Below are 19836 nucleotides of genomic sequence, written 5' to 3'. Positions count from 1 at the left end.
CATGGCCAGTAATTTATGTGTATGTGTTTGTGTGAAGACCAGCAGTTAATGTCATGTGTTATCCTCCATCATCCTCCTTGTTATCTTTAGAGACAGCGTCTCTCAATGAATCCAGAGCTCGCTGATTGGCTAGAAGGCTAGCCAGCAAGCTCTGGGGCTGTCCTTTCTCCAAGGCCCCAGGTCTATGATTACAGATGTCTGTAGCCATGCTCAGCTTTCCCATGGATGCCAGGGATCTGACCTCAGAGCTCTGTACTTGCATGACGGGCACTTAACTCTCTCTCCAGCCTCCATGAAATAATTTTAAAATACAACAAAAGTCACGACGAAACCTAGTTTAAGGTTAATGATCATTTAATACTTTAACAAGTTCACTTACAAACATACACACGATGTGCACACAGGGGGAGGAAACGGGCTCCGTAGACGCAGCAGAGTAACAGAAATGCAAAAGCAATCACAAGAAGATTGCCTGAGTCCTCCGCCTTTCATCTACACAAACTAGAAGGCAAAATGAAAGGTCACATAGGAGCAACAACACATGTAAAAATCAGTCTGGATCCTCCCGTCTCCACCGCAGGAACTTCCTATGCTCCACGGGCTACTGTGGGCACTCATGACCTAACATATGCGAAGCCGGGCCTTCTTGACAAGTGATGATCTGAGACATGGCCCTCAGGCTTCCATCTTTCACACGGAAAGTTGTTAACTCAAGGAACTAAGAGAGCAATGAAATCGGTCATTCACAATGTCGGCAGCCAACCTCTCCCAGCCTTGGGTCTTGAGGTAAAAGTCCATGGACGTGAAACGCTCCTCAACCCCGAACACATGGCTCCCGCCAACTCGTGAACCCCATGACTGACTGAGGTGCCAAATGACATGGCTGAAGCAATCAAAGGGACAGCATCTACGCGGACAGGAGCCAAGGAAATGAAATGCCTGAGGCCATTCTTCACATCCAAAGTGTATTTCATTCCAGACAAGCAACCGGTGGCAAGATACGATCAGGCTCAACTATGGCTGCCTATTAAAGCTAGTTCCACTGGGGCCAAGGACTAAGCAGGGCACACCCAGGGGACAGTAGGAGACAATTCTGTTTCAATAGCACTTCAGGGGCATGATTCAATACTCTCTGGTTCTAGGAACCCCAGTAACTACGTTCGAAATTAATGTCCCTGTGCAACACTGGAAACTGATTTTAATGTTTTGTAAGTAAAGCGTGGACTTTAAGAATGATAACGTTGTGAGAAGGCCATTCTTACAACACGTGATGTGAAATCAACATTGCATTCATCAAGGTGACACTATAAACCATCAGAGCCGTGTTGTCACCACAAAGTCATCTACCAGAGACGACAGAGAAGCCGATTTCAGCTGGCAATGAGCAGGGCTGTGTCAACAAGTCCCCTAGGAGTAGGCAGAAAAACACCATGGGCACCATCACATCTACTTGGCAACTGTCTCACAAGGAGATACGTTCAAAACTTGAATTGACCAAGAGAAAGCTACCAAGCAGGGTAGCAAGGCAGCACGCGTGTGCTGGGCTGGGCACAGCCAGAGTGTGTGCTCACTGGGAGCACGCTGGAGAAAGGGGGCTGTGGGAGTAGGCAGCAGGGCCTTCACTGTGCTGCCCCCCTTTGTGAAAGGGCACTGTTTACAGCACGTCAGTCACAAAGCTGGACCCAGAAGCTTTAAGACGTGAATGAACAGAAGATTTAAATGTGTGCAACATGTATTTTCTAATATCAGAAATACATTTTCCCCAGAAAACAGGACTGTGGGCTTCCCAGAGCGTCACACATTTGGGGACTTTCTAGTTGTAGGCTTTTCTATTGTGAGTGGGTCAGGCATGAAAACGGGACTGGATCCCCACTAACATGGATTAAAACAAACCCCTGAGACTCGACCCAATCTCATGTCTCCCTCAGAACCCGAGTCGTCCCCACCCAGCTCTGGTTCATCCCCACACTCTGGACAGCCATAGGGCCCTACCACTGCTCAGGACATGCCTCTCCAGGAGTTCAAGAGTGCCCTGGGCAGCCTGGGCCCCAGGTCTGACACAGGTACAATAGAACTAAGGCTCTCCCTCTCTCCCCTCATATACTTCCTCTGCAAATAGAAAAATAGGCTCTAGACACACTGAGCTAGCAACCAACAAACCTAAAGCAAACACTGGCAACATATCACTGGGCAGATGCCAGCCTCTCTCCGCCCACTTGCCACTCACTATTCTTCATTCAGCAGGGTTTAAAGGTAAACGTCCCCAAATTCTGAGGCTCAAATCAATTCCTAACTTGAGACGATTTCCAATTATTCCCGGGAAAAGCAAACAGAAGAATAACGAGGATAAAACTGGACATATTCCTGGAGCATAATTTATAAAGGGAGCGAGCGTCCCTTTTCGTCCTGAGCAGTCAATCTGGCAGGTGCCTGGGAGCTACCGAGGGTAGATCAGAGGGTTCTCACCCGGCCGCCCTGCAGGGGCCACCTGCCCACAGCTCTACGGTAATATGCGGCCAGGTCTAGAGTGAGATTTCACAGTTAAAGAAGCTGAATTCTTCTTACCACACTCATTCATATCCTCCTCCATCCGCATTATTATTGGCATAGCAGGGAAAATCATCCCTTGATTAAATACTGGACCTAACTGAGCAGACAATGCCCTTTTAAATGGGTGTGTTTACATAAGGCCCCCCGACAGCTCCCTAAGAAAGACTTGGTGCAAGCCAGTACCCCAAAGAATTCGGATTCTCGCTCATAGTACACTTCAAGGTCATCTCTGTGGTAAAACGCAGGTCAGTCACAATCATCAGATTACCACCTCCAAAAGAACTATTTAAATTATTACAAAAGACACTTGTCACAAACAGAAATGCCCTGCAAATCAATTATTGCACACAGGACTAACAGAAGCAATGCACAGAAGACCTTGAAGGCTCTAGAAGACCCAGAACAGAGATCCCAGGGCCATGCCTGTGGCCGCCCCAGCAAGCATGCCCAGGGCCAGGTCGCTGTCACTGTCTCGGTACCGCTCACGGATGATGACTTGATTGGCAGGCTGTTGTCCATACACTCCTCCTATACAAGAAGGGAAAAAGAGATCTTTAAGATGTCATCTGGAAATGCAACATTCATAGAAAAGATGGCGCTATTGAGGGAGAGCTGATCACACTGTGTGAAGACGTGCCTGTCCTTCCCCACCTGCCCAAGGCACCTTCTGATTAGCTAACAGAGAGCTCAATGGCCAGTAGCTAGGCAGGAGAGGATAGGCAGGACTCCTGGAGAGAGAGAGGAACTACTGCATGGGGGGGGGGGGATGATTCTGAGAAGCAGGGATTTGTGAGCAAGATGCAGAGGTACTGTACTGAAAAGAGGTAGCAAGCCACATGGCAGAACACAGAGTTAATTCAAATTTTAAGAGCTAGTAAGAAACAAACCTAAGTTATGGCCAGGTTTTCATAATTAATAATAAGCTGGTGGTCCAAAGAAAGTCTGGCTATATGGCACCCTTAACATGTGACCAGTGTGCCCTTGAGGTGCTTCAGATGTGTTAACAGGTGGTTCCAGTAAGTTCAACCCAAATCTCCCCAAGACCCATCACATATATGCTGAGGAAGACACTGTTATATATGAAGACTCATACATATATATATGAGATAAATTACGATCTGGAGACATTGCTTAGTGATTAAGAACACTCGCTGCTCTTGCAGAGGACCTGGCATCCCCATGGTACCTCATAAACATCCATAACTGCAGCTTCAGGGGATCCAATGCCCTCTTCTGATCTCTGTAAGCATCAGGCATGCCCCTGATACACACACACACAGCCCAAACACTCATAAATAGTAAATAAATAAATCTAAAAACTGTATTTTAAAAGACAGTACATGAGGCCCAGCATGGTGGTGCACATCTTTAATCCTAGCATGTGGGAGGCAGAGAGAGGAGGATATCTGCGAGTTCAAAGCCAGCCTGGACTACACAACGAGTTTCAGGCCAGCCAGGCCTACCTAATGAGAACATATCTAAAAGGCAAAAGGACGGTACATGCTTGTAGAGACGAAGCTGATCATCCTTCAGAAGAACCTTATTAGAGGAAGGTGGTGGTAGAGATGAGAATGGCCCCCACTGATTCACATGTTTAAATACTTGGTCCCCAGTTGGTTCAACTGTTTGGGAAGAATTAGAAGGTGTGACCTTGTTGGATCAGATGTGTCACCAGAACTGGGATTTGAGATTTCAAAAGCCCACACCATTCCCAATTAGCTCTGTCTCTCTGCCTCCTACTTGCGGAAAAGGATGTAGATTCCCACCTACTGCTCCAGCACCATGCCTGCCTGTCCCCTTCGATGATGGTCATGACTCACCCTCTGAAACTATATGCCCTAATAAACTCTTCTATAAGCTTCCTTGGTCACGGTGTTTCATCAGAGCAATAGAAAAGTAACTAAGACAGAAGTGGTATCCAGGAATGGGCTATTACTGTCACAGGTCTGACCAAAAGTCTCCACATTTGGAGGAACGTAGAAGACTTTGGGACTTTGCACAAGGAAAGCAGGTGAATGCTGGAAGTAGGGCGGAATGAGTCATTTTCGTAGATATTTAGAAGACAGCAGTGCTGAGAACAACGTAGGCCATGAAAGCTCAAGAGGTTTCAGAAGGGAACAATATTAGCAACTTAACTAGAGACTATTCTGTGGTATTGTGGCAAAGAACATGACTATTTTCTACCTCTGCTTTAAAAATCTTCCTGAGGTTAAATTGAGGAGTTTTAGACTAATCTCATTAGAGAAAGTGATTTCAAGACAGCCTGGTACTGACTAAGTCACACAGTTATTAGCGATCACTCTTCTGCAGATCTACAGTGAAAAAGAACACCAGGAAATTAAATGCTGGAGGCAAGGCTTGTGCTGAACTAGACCAGAGACAGATGAGGAATAAAGCAAGTGGTGCCCTTGGGCAAGAACCCACCCAGCTAAGCTTCCAACTTGCAAGAACCCACCCAGCTAAGCTTCCAACGTCGGTGCAGCAAAAGAAAACAACAGATGGAAGCTCATAGTTAAACACAACTCAAGGAGGGGACCAATTTCCATCCCAGGTAGGCATCCAAACTTGTGCTTTTGGCTTTAGAGTCAGGAAGGGCACGGGATAAAGAAGCTTTGAAATCTTTCTCCACGTGTAAGGGAAACCACTGAGGCCAGGCACATGGCAGGGGAATCCCCACACAGGGGCCCAGAGAGGCCACTGAGTCAAGCTGTGAAAGTGAAGCCTGGATTGCCATGGAGACCACAAGATGTTGGCGATGCCAGAGCCATAGAGTGTCTGCCGAGGAGAGCTGCTAACAGGGAGTGGAACCAGCCCAGGAGTGAGAAGTGTGTTGCAGTCCACAAGGCTGGAAGGGAAGGGACATCGGAGCCCTCTGATATCACACACGAGATTTGAAGTTTACACTGCTAGGTTTCAGCCTTGCTTTGGTTCAGTATTTCCTCACTGTGTCCCTATGCCTCCCTTATGGAAGGACAGGGTTTATTTCATGCCACCATACATGCTGGAAGTATGGAAAATTTTGCTCCTTGATTTCACAAGGGGGTGAAAATGAGTAGATTGCCTTGTGAATGAAAAAAAGAAAAAAGGAAAGGTCACAACTACTCCTAGGTGTGATGGAGGAGAAGGCTCACTGTGGATAAACGGGACACAATCAGAGGTGAGTCCAGGGTGAACATGACCAGACTGAGCCCAGCCATGTGAGAAGAGGGGGGAGGGGGGAAGAGAGAGGAGTCACTGCCCAAGATGGGCAGCCTGGAGGGCACGTAACCCAAATGGCTGGATTACATAGAGAAGGGCAGACAGGAAGGGCAGCTAAGCTCCTGGGCTGGAGAGGTCTAGGGCAGAGGGCGGGATGTGCCAGCCATGCTCTGTAATAGGTAGGAACTGAGGGATTCTGGGATAACCTGGCAGTCAATATCCATTTTGGTATGTTATAACCTGAGTCATTTGTCCCGGTTTAGAGACTAAAACAGCTAAGTCTTAGAAAAAGACTTGGAATTTGGACTTTTAAACTGTATCCAGACTGAGAAAGACTATGGGGACTTTTGAAGTTGGACTAAGGAAATTTTACATTATGATAGGACCACAAACGTATGGGGCCAGGGAACAGAAGGTGGTGGTCGGAATAAGAATAACCCATTGGCTTATACTGTAGCAGAAATATGCCCTTGCCATGAGAATTCACTCTGCATACTCAGGGGAAGAAAGGGACAAAGTTCTTAACTGAGAGTGAGTGACTGGCTCTGCCTAGCACCCAAGAGTAGTTGGCCAAGAGGAGATTTTGCTAACTCAGATACACCCAAGGTTTATGCATTCCACACATGCTGATATCCTGAAATCTCTCTCAGGTCCCAGCCCCGGGCTATACTTTGAATAATTTAAAAAGACACAGAGGACTGAAAGTCTGGCCGCCTCGGCAGATCTGAGCGTTATAATGCAAAGACGCTACATATTGCCAGAATTATCTTAAGTATGCCAGTGTCGCTCTTTCTCAAATAGTTGTTACCCAGGGTCATCTTGCCCACCTGGCAGAAATATGCTTTTCTTAAAAAAAAAAAAAAAAAAAAAAAAAAATTCATCCTGCCTGTCATCCTGCGCTGCTCCCCTGAGTTATTCATCAGGGTCATATTTCTCTAACAGAGAAATGGGCCTAATGGCTGTAATGATGGTTGTGAGTCTGACTGTCTCAGTTATAAGAACAAACCCTATTGGCTGCCAATCCTGGTGAACAAGCATTTCCATCCTAGCATCATGAATTCCACTTAGTTCTAGCAGGCCTGGTTAGCATACTACAGATCCTTGGGGGTATTGCAGAGGTAGTACTCCCTTGGTTACATTCTACATTGTGTGACTTTATGTCTCCTAAGAAGTCTATTTGTAAAATCTTTGTAACTTCAACTCCTTTTTTGGGGGGGTAGGGGTTTCAAGACAGGGTTTCTCTGCATAACAGCCCTAGCTGTACTGGAACTTGCTTTGTAGACCAGGCTGACCTCAAACTCACAGAGATCCACCTGCCTCTGCCTCCTGAATACTGATTAAAGGCACGTGCCACCACCACCTGGCCAACATCAATTCTTCAAATTACTTCTATATCAATATGAATATGATCCCCAGGTGGTTGAGGTTGAGCTGCTCTGGAAGGATGAGGAGGTATGGCCTTGCTAGAGGAGATATATCACTGGGGATGGGACTTGAGAGTTTAAACGCCCATGACATTCCCAATTAGCGTGCTCGCTCGCTCTCTCTCTCTCTCTCTCTCTCTCTCTCTCTCTCTCTCTCTCTCTCTCTCTCTCTCTCTCTCTCTCTCAAAAGGAAGCAAGCTCTCAGCTTTGTGCATGCCTGTACTCTTCCATGACAGCCATGGATTTACCTTCTGAAACCATAAGGCTCAACAAACTCTTCTGTAAGCTGCCTGGGTCATGGAGTTTCATCACAGCAACAGAAAAGTAACTAAGACAAATATAGTAGCACCATGACCACTGGGAAGAATGCCTTCAGTTTCTTTCAGTTCTGGGGAAACAAAGGGAGTTTCTTTGGGGTGGGTGGGGGTGGGGAATACAAAGTGACCTAGCCACAAAAGCGAAGATAAGGACTAGCCAGAACTCAGAGTGGCCTTGGATTTTGGGTGGAGGCAGGCTCGCAGTTGCCTGGGGAAGAAAGTACTCAACTGCCTGGAAGAACTGCAAGGTTATAACACAAGCTGCTTTTCAGTCCTGGGGAGAGAGCTGCAGGGGTGTGGCCTCTGGAACAGAGGCAGCCAGAGGATCTGAAACCTTATACACACCACTCTCTAAGAACTTACTGACAGAACAGGGTTCTCTGCTTGCCAGATCAGAGCACCGATAAACAGGGCCCAATCCTACATTTAAAGCTACAGAGGTTTGCCTCTGGTTTCCATGGCAGCCCTGTGCACCAAGCCTGCTGAGATGACAGACAAATGAGAAGAATGTGGGAGAGGCCAGATGGAAGATGAGTCAGCTGCCAAGCAGTGGCTCCCACCTGCAATCCTAGCCCTTGGGGGCTTATGACAACAGCACCCGGTTACTCACCATCTAATGTCAGGACAGGTCTCTCCTGAGGATTTAATTGTTTTTTAAGAGCCCACTGCCCCGACTCTGTTATGGACTTTTAGATTACAGCCATGCCTAAGCTAAAAGATTAAAAAGAAGCTTCTCATTCACAGTGTGAGCTAGGTACACCAGCCCCAACAGGCACTCCTTCACAGATACACACTAAAGGAGAAACCCACTAGGGACATCTAGGAACTTCAAAGGTCACAGTATCAAAGATGTAATCACAGAGGGCGAAGAATGTGGCATGGTGCCAGAACTACTCAGCCCAGGAGCCGGGAGTACAGGAAGATACCATCTTCACGTCCTTAGTCTACAACCGAGAATGTCATGCTCTTAGAGGATTTTGCAGAATGAATTGTGCAAACTCCAAGAAAACCAGAAGAGTGTCTGGGGAAAATCTTCTTGTCCAGATTGCTAAAATGTGTCACACGAAGCTACAAACGTGCTTAACCTTGAGAATTATGAGCTACACGGACTCTCATGGTGGCATGGCCATCCATTCTGCGCCTCCTCCTCCACTTCCTCTGCCCCGCCACCCCACCCACCTCTGCCCCTCACCCTATTCCCTTCTCTGCTTCTACCTCTGCCTTTTACTTCCTCCTCCACCAGTACTAATAGCCGTACTGCTCAAATATACATCAGGATGGCCCACTAACAAAAGACGGACTCACCCACATTAACAGTTAAAGTTCTACTGAATGTGGCATTAAAGAAGCTCCAGGAGATGAGCATGGAAAGCCGCCTAAACTACCAGTGAACTCACCAGTTCCTGACTCTGCCTTGCAGTGAGTCATCATGAAGCCTAATGCCAAAGCACTGTCAACAAGCTAGAACTGTCTGAATTATGCCTGGTAAAAGCTAGATATCTGTAGAGACAACTCGGAGAGTTCGTTAGAAAGGGTGGATTTGGAGAGATGCCTCGGTGCTTAAGAGCAGAAGACCTGAGTTTGGTTTCTAGGATTCAGATCCATCAATTCACAACTGCCTACAACTCCAACGCTGGGGGGCTTGGAACCTCTGGTCCACTCAGCCATGTGCACGTTATCCACACACATACAGACAATTTAAAATAATTAATTTTCAAAAGGAGAGAGAGAGGAGAGAGCTGGGGGAGAACTCTTCTCACCAATAAAGAAAACACGTAAACTGCAAGTGAGTTTCTTGCAGCTCACTCTAGAAGCCCAACTGAAACTCTGTCACTTAAAAGAAAGTCTATTTACTTATTTGTGGGAATTAGGCATGCACCACAGAGCACACGTGGGGGTCAGAGAACAACCTGGGGGAGTCGGTTCTCTCCTTCCGCTGTGTGCATCTTAGGAATTGAACTCAGGGTGCCAGGCTTGGTGGAAAGTGCCTACCCACTGAACCATCCCACCAACCCTATCCCTGCCACTTTCTACAAGCACCTTTGAGAGCAAAACTGAAAAGCCAGCTCTGCCTGACGCCCTGAGGTGACCCATATACTATACAGACGAAATCACCAAGTCTTTCCTAACGTGGCCGTGTTGTCTTTGCCACAGCCTGTGTACCAATCAGACCTCCAGCAACACACCAAGTCTTCCTTACTGGAGCAGAGTGTTGTCTTAGCTACTTGTCTGCTGCTGTGACGAAACACCATGACCGAAGGAAGCAGCCTACAGAAGGGAGGTGTGACTTGGGCGTATGGTTCTAGACGGATAAGAGTCCATCACCACCTCAGTGGGGAAGCATGGCAGCAAGCACTAGGAACAGCTGAGAGCTCGCATTTCAAAATGCAAGCAAGAAACAGAGAGTGAATTGGGCATGGCATGAGGTTTGTATTTACTTATTTATTTTCTTCTTCTTCAGGCGAGAGCACAAACGTAGTCCCCCTACCACAAATTACGCAGTCGAGTCTCCCACATTTGGAGAAATCACAGGGGTCGGCACAACTGGAGGGCAATGAATAAGCCTCACCCTAGGAAAACCACCTTCGTCATCATGGTATTCTCCCTGCCATGTAAGTATGAGGCTTTTCAAACCTCCAACCTCACCCCCAGTGACGCCTCCTCCAGCAAGGACACAACTCCCAACCCTCCCTGAACAGTGCCACCAACTGGGAACCAAGCATTCAGCTGAGAATATGGGGGGGACATCTCATTGGAACTACCACATTCCACTCCCTGGCCCCCACAGTCTCACTGACATATTATAATACAAGTTTCTAACTTCAAAAGCCCCCAAAGTCTTCTAGTCTCAACACTGTTTAAAATTCCAAAGTCTCTTCAGAGACTCCAGGCAACCCCCTAACAGTACCCCTTGTAAAAATCAAAAAATATATTATTACTACCATATAATGGCACAGAGGATGTAGTACTGCTCCAAAAGTTAGGTAATGGGGATAGCGAAGAAATGCTTGACCAAAGCAAGACAAGTATCAAATCCTATAGTTCATGCCCAATGCCAAAATGCATAGATGGCTCTGCCCCTCCAGCTCTGCTGCATATAGGATCCCTCCCTCCCTCCCCGCTCCTCGTAGCTGACCCCACTCTCTGTGTGCAGCTCTCCTCAGCTCAGCAGATGTCTTGGGCATCTCCAACACCCTAGGGTCTCCAATACAACTTAGGCTTCAATTCCACAGCTTCACACAATGGCCTCTCAGGGCCTCCATGCTGAGATGCCCTTCCCACAAACCTGGCCTTAGAGGCTCTCTGTAACCAGGCAAGAAGACTCAAATGTCCTATACTCAAGTATCTTTCATGACTATGAGGACGATGTTGCCAGGTTTGACAGTCAACTTGTGATGGAATCTAGCCTCCTAGAATCATGTCTGCAGTAGCTTTTGTTTGCTTCTTCCCAGCTAGGTGGCACCCTTCCCTTTATTCCAGTGCTGACCTGGCCTCCTCATCTCTTTCAGCCCAAGCCTTGGTAGCAACATTAAGTTTCCTGGTGCTCTGTTCCTTTTGAAACTACATTTTATATTTCTTTCTGCTCTGCTTGCTTTTTTCCGTTGCAGACTCTGTATAAGAGTGATCACTAATAACCACGTGATGCAGTCGGTATTACAGAAGGCCATGAAATTTTTTCTGGCAAAGAAATTAGTCCATTACTTTTAACTGGGTCTCAGGCAAGTTCTTAGGACAAAGAGAGAAAGCAGCCACATTTTTTTTTTTTGCCAAAGTATCAAGAATGGTCTCTAGACCAGTTTCTGATATTGATCCTCTCTAAAACCTCTAGCTGGGCCTCCACAGTCCACATTGCTCTCGGCACTCCTGCCTCCCAGGAGCCTACAAGGAAGGCCCATTCTGCTCTGCTTACAACATCCAGCCACTTTTCCAGGCCAAGTCCCAAAGTCTTCTGCAATCTTCAAAAAAAAAAAAAAAAAACCCAAATCCAAATGGTAAGGTCTATCACATATCACAACAATAGCCCACGCCCTGGTACCAACTTCTGCCTTAGCTACCTTTACATTGCTGTAATAAAACACCATGACCAAGACTACTTACAGAAGGAAGGGGATATTTAGGGCTTGCAGTTCCAGAGGGATAAGAGCTCATCATCGCCATAAGAAGGAACTGTGGCAGCAAGCACCAGGCATGGCATCTGAGAGGGCACATCTCAAACCATAAGCAGGAAACTAAAAGCTGTCTGGATATGGTCCAAGGCTTTGGAAACCTCAAAGCTTGCCCCCAGTAATGCACCTCCCCTAGAAAGGCCACACCTCCTAAGAATCCCCAAACAGTGCCACCACCTGAGGCACAAATATTTGAATGTCCAAGAATATGGGGGATATCACATTCCAACTACCATAACTATGTATGAATACACTAACGTGCTTCTATTCATACTTTATGCCACAGTATGTGCTGTCACCCTCGAGCTGTCCTCTGACATCCCCTCATGAACTGTGACACACAATCATCCACACAATAAATATGACACATGCACACAAAATAAATAAAATGGAATTTTCTTAAAGTTAAAATTCCTCTAGCACCTCGAAGATATGTAAAAATCCAAAAGACTATTAAAGAAAAAATAAGCAAAAGTCAGAGTGACAGAGTGATCTGGGGTCTGCAGTAGAAAGGGCAGCTCATTTAACTTCAAACTGAAACACAGGGATCCTCCCTGACCCCCACTGTACGCAGAGACCAGGAGCGGCAGGTAGCATGAGTTACCTGCATATGGGTACTGGTATGGCACAGCGTATGCCTGCCCATTGGCAGCATAGACAACTTGAGTTCCTGCTGGGTATGCGCCACTGTATGGACCGTAGCCATAGACCTGAAAAAAAGAGAAAGTCCTATGAGAAATACAATTTTGAGGGTTTTGAGGGGCTGGTGATATGGCTCGGTGGGTAAAGGCACTTGTCAACTGGCCCGGTGACATGCATCCCATCCTGAAAGTCACATCATGGAAGGAATGAACAAATCCTAAAACTCACTCTCTGACCAGGGACAGGGGTGTGTGGGGATGGAGAGGGGTGACACACTTGGGAAGTACTGGGGGGAGGAGTGGAGGGAGAACAATGATGTGATTATATTTTAATTTAGATACATACATGCATACATACATACATATATGCATGCATACATACATAAAAACATACATATATACATGGGTGTCTGCTGACCTCTACAGGCATACTATGGCATGTCTAGATTAGATAATGGAAACGCTATTATCTCAGAAATCCCAATGAGTATAGACAAAAAAGGCCTTAGAAGAAGTACGTTTTCTCTACCCAAAGAAGCAAAGAAGGGACGGCCTAGCAAGAGGCAATATTTGCAGACAGTTAACTCCTCCACGCTAAGCAAACACATACAAACCACCTGTAGGAACACCCTATTCCTACCACCAAAGGTGCAGAGTTCAGCTCTCAGCATCTACATCAGGAGGCTCACAACCACCTAGAACTCTGGCTCTGGAGGACATGATTGCCTCTGGCCTCTGAGGGCACCTGCACGTATGTGCACATTGCATCCACAGACGCACATAATTAAATAAAATAAATATTTAGGGGGAAAAAAGAAGTCAAGTAATTAGTTATATGGCACCTGCAGGTAAAAAGCACCTGCCACCAAAGCCTGAGAACCTGAGTTCAAGTCCCAGGATCCACATGGTGTGAGGTAAGAACTGACTCCCACAGCCTGTCCAATCCAACACACAAATAAACACGTATCATACACACACACACACACACACACACACATCCTTTAATTAATAAATAAATCTATCAACAGTGGGTGAGGTAGCTCAGTGGAAAAGAACTGGCCTAGCATGTGTGAAGCTCTAAGCTTAATCTCCATCACTCACATAAAGAAAAAGGAAAAAAAAAACCTTTACGAACAAAATATCTGAACACGAATATATATATATATATATGTGTGTGTGTGTGTATATATATATATATATATACATATATATATACTATATATATACACTAGATTTTGTTTGTTTCTTTTGAGACAGGATCTCTAACTTAAGCTGGCCTCCTCTACAGCCAAGAATGATCTAGATCTCCTGAATGTTCCACCTCCACCACCCAAGCGCTGAGAGTCCAGGTGTGTGTTGTCACCCCCAGTTTATGTGGTGGTGCTGGGGACTGAACCAGGGCCTCCAGTTTGTAAGACAAACGCTCTATCAACCAAGCTACACCACCAGCTCAACAGTTGCTTTGTTTCATCAAAGTAAAGAGGGTGAGGAATATTCTGTGATAACCAGGAAAGATTGTGAGTGTATTTCTAATTTCCCGATACTGACTCAAGATTAAGAATAAAACCACAACCAAAAAACAAAAGAAAAGACAAACAGAAATGGCAAAGCCACAGAGAGCCCCAGCTTCCCCCACTCTCACGATCTCTGCTTAGATCTGCTCCCTACCTCAGGGGTCGGTGCAGCATAGGCAGCATAGGCGGGTGGTGAAGCGGCCACGGCAGTCTCTTCAGACAGGATCGCTGAGCCAACATACGCCTGCGTGAGAGAAGGGGGCTTGGACCAACAGCACATTTACTCAGCAAACGAAAGATCAACAGGCGTCAGCTCGCTGAGAAGGAAGGGCCTTTCCTGCTGGTCCAGGGGGGCCTCCAGCCTCACTGGTAAGATTTTGCTGACTATATTAATTATAATATAGTCACCAATACTAATTTCATGAGCAGGGGCTGTGCACGAAAGAAAGACAACTGGAGTCTGGCGTGAGCTTGGAGGAAAAGGATCTGGCTGAGAGGAGCAGAGGACTGGGGTTTTGACGTCATTTCCACCTGCACAAATTCTTCTGTAAGCCCGATCTAATTTACTCTTTTCTTCCTACAAAGATACTGCAAAAAAGTAGAGCCCCATCTAAGAATGACCACAAAGGTTCTGCCAGGGTTACAACAGGGTTTATGGTTTCTGTATCGCCTAAGGTCAGAAATAGAATTAGGGACAAGGACAAGAAGGTTTGGGTTTCTTAAGAGGCTGTGATCTTATGGATAAGGTGGGCACCATGGTTCTCTTTGAAGCTTTACTTCAAAATACAGCAGAATTCAAGGTGATGCAAACCGGGCGAAAGGTGACCGACAGCAGGAAACACTGGGACTGCCACCCCTGGGGGAGGAGGGTGTTGTCTTAGCTACTGTCTCATTACTCCAACAAAATAACCAAATGAGAACAATCCAGGGGAGAGAGAGTTATAGTTCTGGATTACAGTTCTAGAGGGAGACAGTCCTGGATCAGGACTGACTAGGAAGTCAAGACAGGCTCAAGCCCGCCCCAGGGACCCCTGTTGGCTCCACCTCCTAAGGTTCTGTAACTTTCCCACACTGCTCCACCAGCTGGGAAAGAGGTGTTCAAACAAGTGAGTCTATGGGGGATGTTTCATCCTCAGACCTCAACAGGGACCTCCTACTGTAATTGGGCGTGACCACTGTCAGCGAGAGCCACCCTGCTCTGTCCAGCTCCCAGAGCAGTGCATGGTCAGGAGGCCGCCCCCTCTCTCTTCCACTTCCTTCTCCCTACCTCCTGTTCTCCAGTTTGCTACACAGAACCTGGATAGGGATGTGCAAACAGGACAGGAACCACCATGGCAACTTACTGTGTTCGTTCTGGAATCCTGCAGTGTAAACTTCCAAGCCCTGGAGAAAACAACAAAACAAAACCCAACATTCCAGTGATTCTTAAATCCGGCTAGCATCAGCAGTCCTGGAAAGGCTTGATTAAAGAGAGACCTCTAGCCTGTAATCCCAGCACTTGGGAGACTTCAACAGCAGGACTACCATGAGCTAGAGGCAAACCTGTGCCGTAGATGAAGACCTTGTCTTCTACCACCCCAACCACGTCAGAATAAACAAAACGAAACAAAAGTTCAGGCCTTACCTCAAGACCCACCAAATCATCTTTTTCACAAGACATGAACTAAGAAAAAAATGTATACTTAAAGAACCAGTTTATAGTCTATACTGTTTAAAGCATAAAATACTTTAGATTTTACGTTTAATATCTCCTTCCCTTTAATACCTGTGAAATGTGCTGTAAACCTTCTCATCAGCAGCCAACACTGGCTCGAAACTTACTGTGTAACCCAGGCTGACTCCAAATTCAATATCCTCCCATCTCAGCCTGTGGAGTATGGCCATTCATGCCAACACACTTAGCCTCTAATTCATTTTTAATGCCTATTCTATATTCCATGATATGAAGTGATTTCAATTGTCTCGGTTAGAGTTACTATCACTGTGATCAAAGTCCATGACCAAAAGCAACTTAGGGAGGAAAGGGTTCATTTCCATATAAGAGTTCAGCATCAAAAACAGGTAGGGCAAAACTCAAACAGGGCAGGAACCTGGAGGCAGGAGCTGAGACAGAGACCATGGAGACTGTTGCTCTTCTCAAGGGAGCCTCCCTCCCCTCCAGTGTCAGGCATGTGTCAAGCCGTCATAAAAACAGCCAGCATGCCTGCAACACTTTTACCAACCAAAATAATGCTCTCTGTTACCTTCGTGCCCCAGTTCTGTTTGTGAACTCCTGACCCTTCCACCCCTACCTCCCAAGTGCTAGGATGGCAGATGTACCCCCAACATGCCCTGCTTCCCTTGTAGCTCCTGTAAATATTTCCAGAGAATGAATCCTAGTGAAGGGCTCAGCCAGAAAATGCATCCATCGTATAAACAGATGGTAAATAAATAAAAGGTTTCACTTCACAGAAAACAATCCAGGTTGTTTTCCCCATCTTTCCTCAGAGGTCTCTGTAGGAGATTGAATTCCGTGCCTTCAGAAGACACGCTCAAGTCATGGTCCCCGGTACCGATGGGTGTTATGCACCAGGACATTGGGTCTTTACACATGAAATCAAATGAAAATGGGGTCAAACTTTAAGGTCCTCAGTCCAGCATGACTGACGTAGCACAGATCCAACAGGAGAAGGGGGAAGCACACACACACATACATACACATTTTAATTTTAATAAAAATTTAAAAATAAATCCAAAGAAAGTTTATCCAGGCATTGTGGCACAAGCCTTTAAAAACCAGCAATGGGGAAGCAGAGGTAAATGGATCTCTGTTGAGTGTGAGGTCTATATAGAGTTCTAAGCCAGTCAGGGCTACAGTCAGTCTCTCTCTCCCCTCTCGTACGTACACATACACACACACACACACACACACACACACACACACACACACACGCATAAGACCAGTGTGAGTCTATCAATAAAAAGCACAAAGTGGTTTTGCCATTCACTCTGGGATCCTGTATGTCTTAGCTACTGTTCTATTGTTGTGAAGAGATACCATGACCATGGCAACTCTTATTTTTTTTTAAAAAAGTACTTAATTGGGGGCTGGCTTATAGTTTCAGAGGTTTAGTCCATTATCATCAGGGCAGGGGAGCATGGCAGCATGCAAACAGCACTGGGGAGTACCCGAGATCCCCATCCTGATCCATAGGCAGGGACTCTGGGCTTGGCAGGGTTTTTGAAACCTTGAAGCTCACCCCCAGTGCTCCACTTTCAACAAGGCCACACTTCCCAATCATTTTCAAACAGTGCCACTCTCTGAAGACTAAGTATCCAAATACTTGAGCTTATGGTGGCCATTCTTATGCAAACCACCACACTGCTTGAGCAAGAGAGAAAGAACTCAGAATAAAGGGGACTAGGAAGATGACTCAGTGGGTGAAAGCACTGGCCATGTAGTATAGGGACCTGAGTTTGAATTCCCAGAACTCATATAAAAAAAAAAAATCCAGATGTATAACATTAAGATGTATAACTCAGCACTCCTATGGAGAAATGAGAAGGAGAGACAGGAGATTCTCTGGAAGTCTGGGAAAATACAATGAAAACCCAACAAGACCATCTCAAAAACAAGGTGAAGAGTGAGGACCAATACTGATATTGTCTTCTGACCTCCACCCTGGCCACAGAATACGTGTGTCTTTACACATACACACAGCCATGCATACACACACACACACACACACACACACACATACAGAGACGTACACACCCAAGAAAGAAATTAGATCCAAGAAAGGCCCCTGCCGTTTTTCTCTCCTACAGTCCCAGCCTGGAGGGAAACTCTACTCCCATTCTTTTCCCTTCCTGACAAGTGGAAATCAGAGGAGAAAATACTGTCAATTAAAGAATCAAAATGAAATCATAATGAAATCAAAACTCACAGGCAATCGTCTGTGCTCTCGGCACAGAGACTGATGGTTTTGCCGTCTCGGCAGACAATCTGCAGCAGACAGTCTCTGGGCTTTCCATCTGGAGGCTGGATATCTAGGAGAAACAAGCAGAATGAAGGACCACGCCACAGCTTGTCTTTTTGTTTTTGTTTTTTTTCCCCCTCCACACTCATTCTTAGAAATAACAACCCACAGAAGTGAAGAACAAGATGGTACATCACTATGTGGGGAAAACCTGGGGCCTAACTAAGAAGCAAAAGAGAAACAATTTAGCTGGCTGGCAAGGAAGACGCCATTTGTTCCCCGTAAAGTGAGCATAAAGGATGACTGAGCCCAGCACCAATGTACTTCAGCATGGTTTCAAGAAACAACCAGACTACCACATATACGCAGTGTCTAAATCAGAAAACCAGCATGACCAAAGAGCGTACCACCTTTCCTGGCGTTGGTAGCAGTCTAGCCCTTCTCCAGAGATAAAGAGAAGCAGGCAAGACCTAACTCCAATGGGGGTGGGGGATCCATCTATCATGATGCTGATGATGTATGTGCCCAAGCAGCACTATGGTTGCCCGGCCAGCGCCCAGTTTGATACTGGCAGCAGGCTGTCAGGAAAGAAGGCAGGCAGTTCCGGGCACTGCTTACCCCGACACTCGTGTCCCATGCGGATATTGATGCAGTCCACCGGCATGTGCACCTTATCCTCTACACTCTGCCGAGTCTGGTCATCATAGTAGATCAGGTGACCATCGGACCACAGGTCAAACCAGTTCTTCTTCCAGCGCTTCAGAATAGTACCTGAGGGGTGGGGAGGATAGGGAAAGTCGTCTTTGAGCTAAAACAATAAAGGTGCAGCAGAAACTAGCCACCCACAGAAAACTGACAGACACAGGCATGGCCTTGCCACTCCCATTTTAACAGTGCAAGCACAGGGGGCTGGAGAAATGGCTCAGAGGTTAAGAGCACTGGCTGTTCTTCCAGAGGTCCTGAGTTCAATTCCAAGCACCCACATGGTGGCTCACAACCATCCGTAATGAGATCTGACACCCTCTTCTGACCTGCAGGCATACATGCAGACAGAATACTGTATACATAATAAATAAATAAATCTTAAAAAAAAAAAAACAGTGCAAGCACAGGAAGGCTGCTAAGCAAATCACAAGTCATGAAATAAAAGAGAGATTGAGACTGCACCCCTAGATGGGAATGTCAAATAAGAGCGGACAAACGCCAAAGGATGGAGATCTATGGAACACTGCCATCTGGATACTGCCAGACACTGAGAATATACAGCAGGTGACAACCAGTATTCAACAGGCTGACCCACCAGATGAATAATTCGCTGATGGGGAGCCCCACTTGGAAAGGTCATGGGGTTCCTGAATGTAAATGACTGTTTATCTCTGTCATTTGTCTCATATGCCAGCTATGGGTATTTTTGTTACTGCTTACATGTTTATCTCATGAAAATGTCCCATCTGCTGGCACACATACAGGTATGGGTGGTCAAGAAGATGATTTTTGCTTTATAATTCTGATGAAGAGAAATAACACTAGGATATTTTTCAAAACTCAGACTGACATAGAAAAGGAACAGCACTCTCAGTCGCAAAGACGACTAATTTTAGACTCTATAACAAATTGAAAGCAAACTGGTTGCCCCTAGAGATGAAAATATAAGGTCAATTTCCCAGGTATTTATTGCTGATTCATGGTCAGAGCACGAAGCAACTTTAGTAGACATAACTTTCTCTGCAATGGACTTTCTGCACGCACTCCCCAACCACAAGGTTCAGTTAACTAACTGTTTAGTGTTTAAGTCCCAAATTTCAATGTCACTTCCTGCCTGGGAACCCTGACCACTTAGAGCTCCGTGCTTACTTCGCTCACTGGTCGGTCAGCGCAAGCTTCCCAGACTGAGAGAAATTGCGTGAGCAGGGTGGCTCAGTTTCTTGTTGTTTATTCAAGAAGAGCTAAGCGACCCTGAAGACGTGATTCATATTTGTCCAGAAGCTTTGGCTATGAGGGGAGCTGTGTGATGGGGAGAGAGGTGGTGTCGGAGAAGCGGGAAGAGATGCAGCTGAGTGGTAGAGG

The 19836-nt window shown here is 46.2% G+C and overlaps 1 protein-coding gene and 1 non-coding gene across 4 annotated transcripts in view; both read right to left on the bottom strand.

Moving 5' to 3' along the window:
- Positions 1-336: 336 nt before the first annotated feature.
- Plekhb2 (pleckstrin homology domain containing B2) overlaps positions 337-19836 on the bottom strand; it is a 28740-nt gene continuing 9240 nt past the window's right edge. For all 3 annotated transcript variants that reach the window (XM_038343965.1, XM_038343966.1, XM_038343964.1), the window contains exons 3-8: positions 18388-18540; positions 17737-17839; positions 15154-15193; positions 13965-14054; positions 12260-12365; positions 337-3078 (exon numbers count right to left, since the gene is read on the bottom strand). In XM_038343965.1, the coding sequence (XP_038199893.1) occupies positions 2939-3078; positions 12260-12365; positions 13965-14054; positions 15154-15193; positions 17737-17839; positions 18388-18540 (632 nt within the window). In that variant the 3' untranslated portion in view covers positions 337-2938. The remainder of the gene's footprint in view (positions 3079-12259; positions 12366-13964; positions 14055-15153; positions 15194-17736; positions 17840-18387; positions 18541-19836) is intronic.
- Positions 9948-10109, bottom strand: LOC119824114. Its single transcript, XR_005287048.1, has one exon. It is a non-coding gene; the product is annotated as a U1 spliceosomal RNA (small nuclear RNA).

The sequence above is a fragment of the Arvicola amphibius genome, chromosome 9 (genome assembly GCF_903992535.2).
Source record: "Arvicola amphibius chromosome 9, mArvAmp1.2, whole genome shotgun sequence".
NCBI classification, from domain to species: domain Eukaryota; kingdom Metazoa; phylum Chordata; class Mammalia; order Rodentia; family Cricetidae; genus Arvicola; species Arvicola amphibius.
This window is presented reverse-complemented; position numbering and strand designations above follow the sequence as displayed.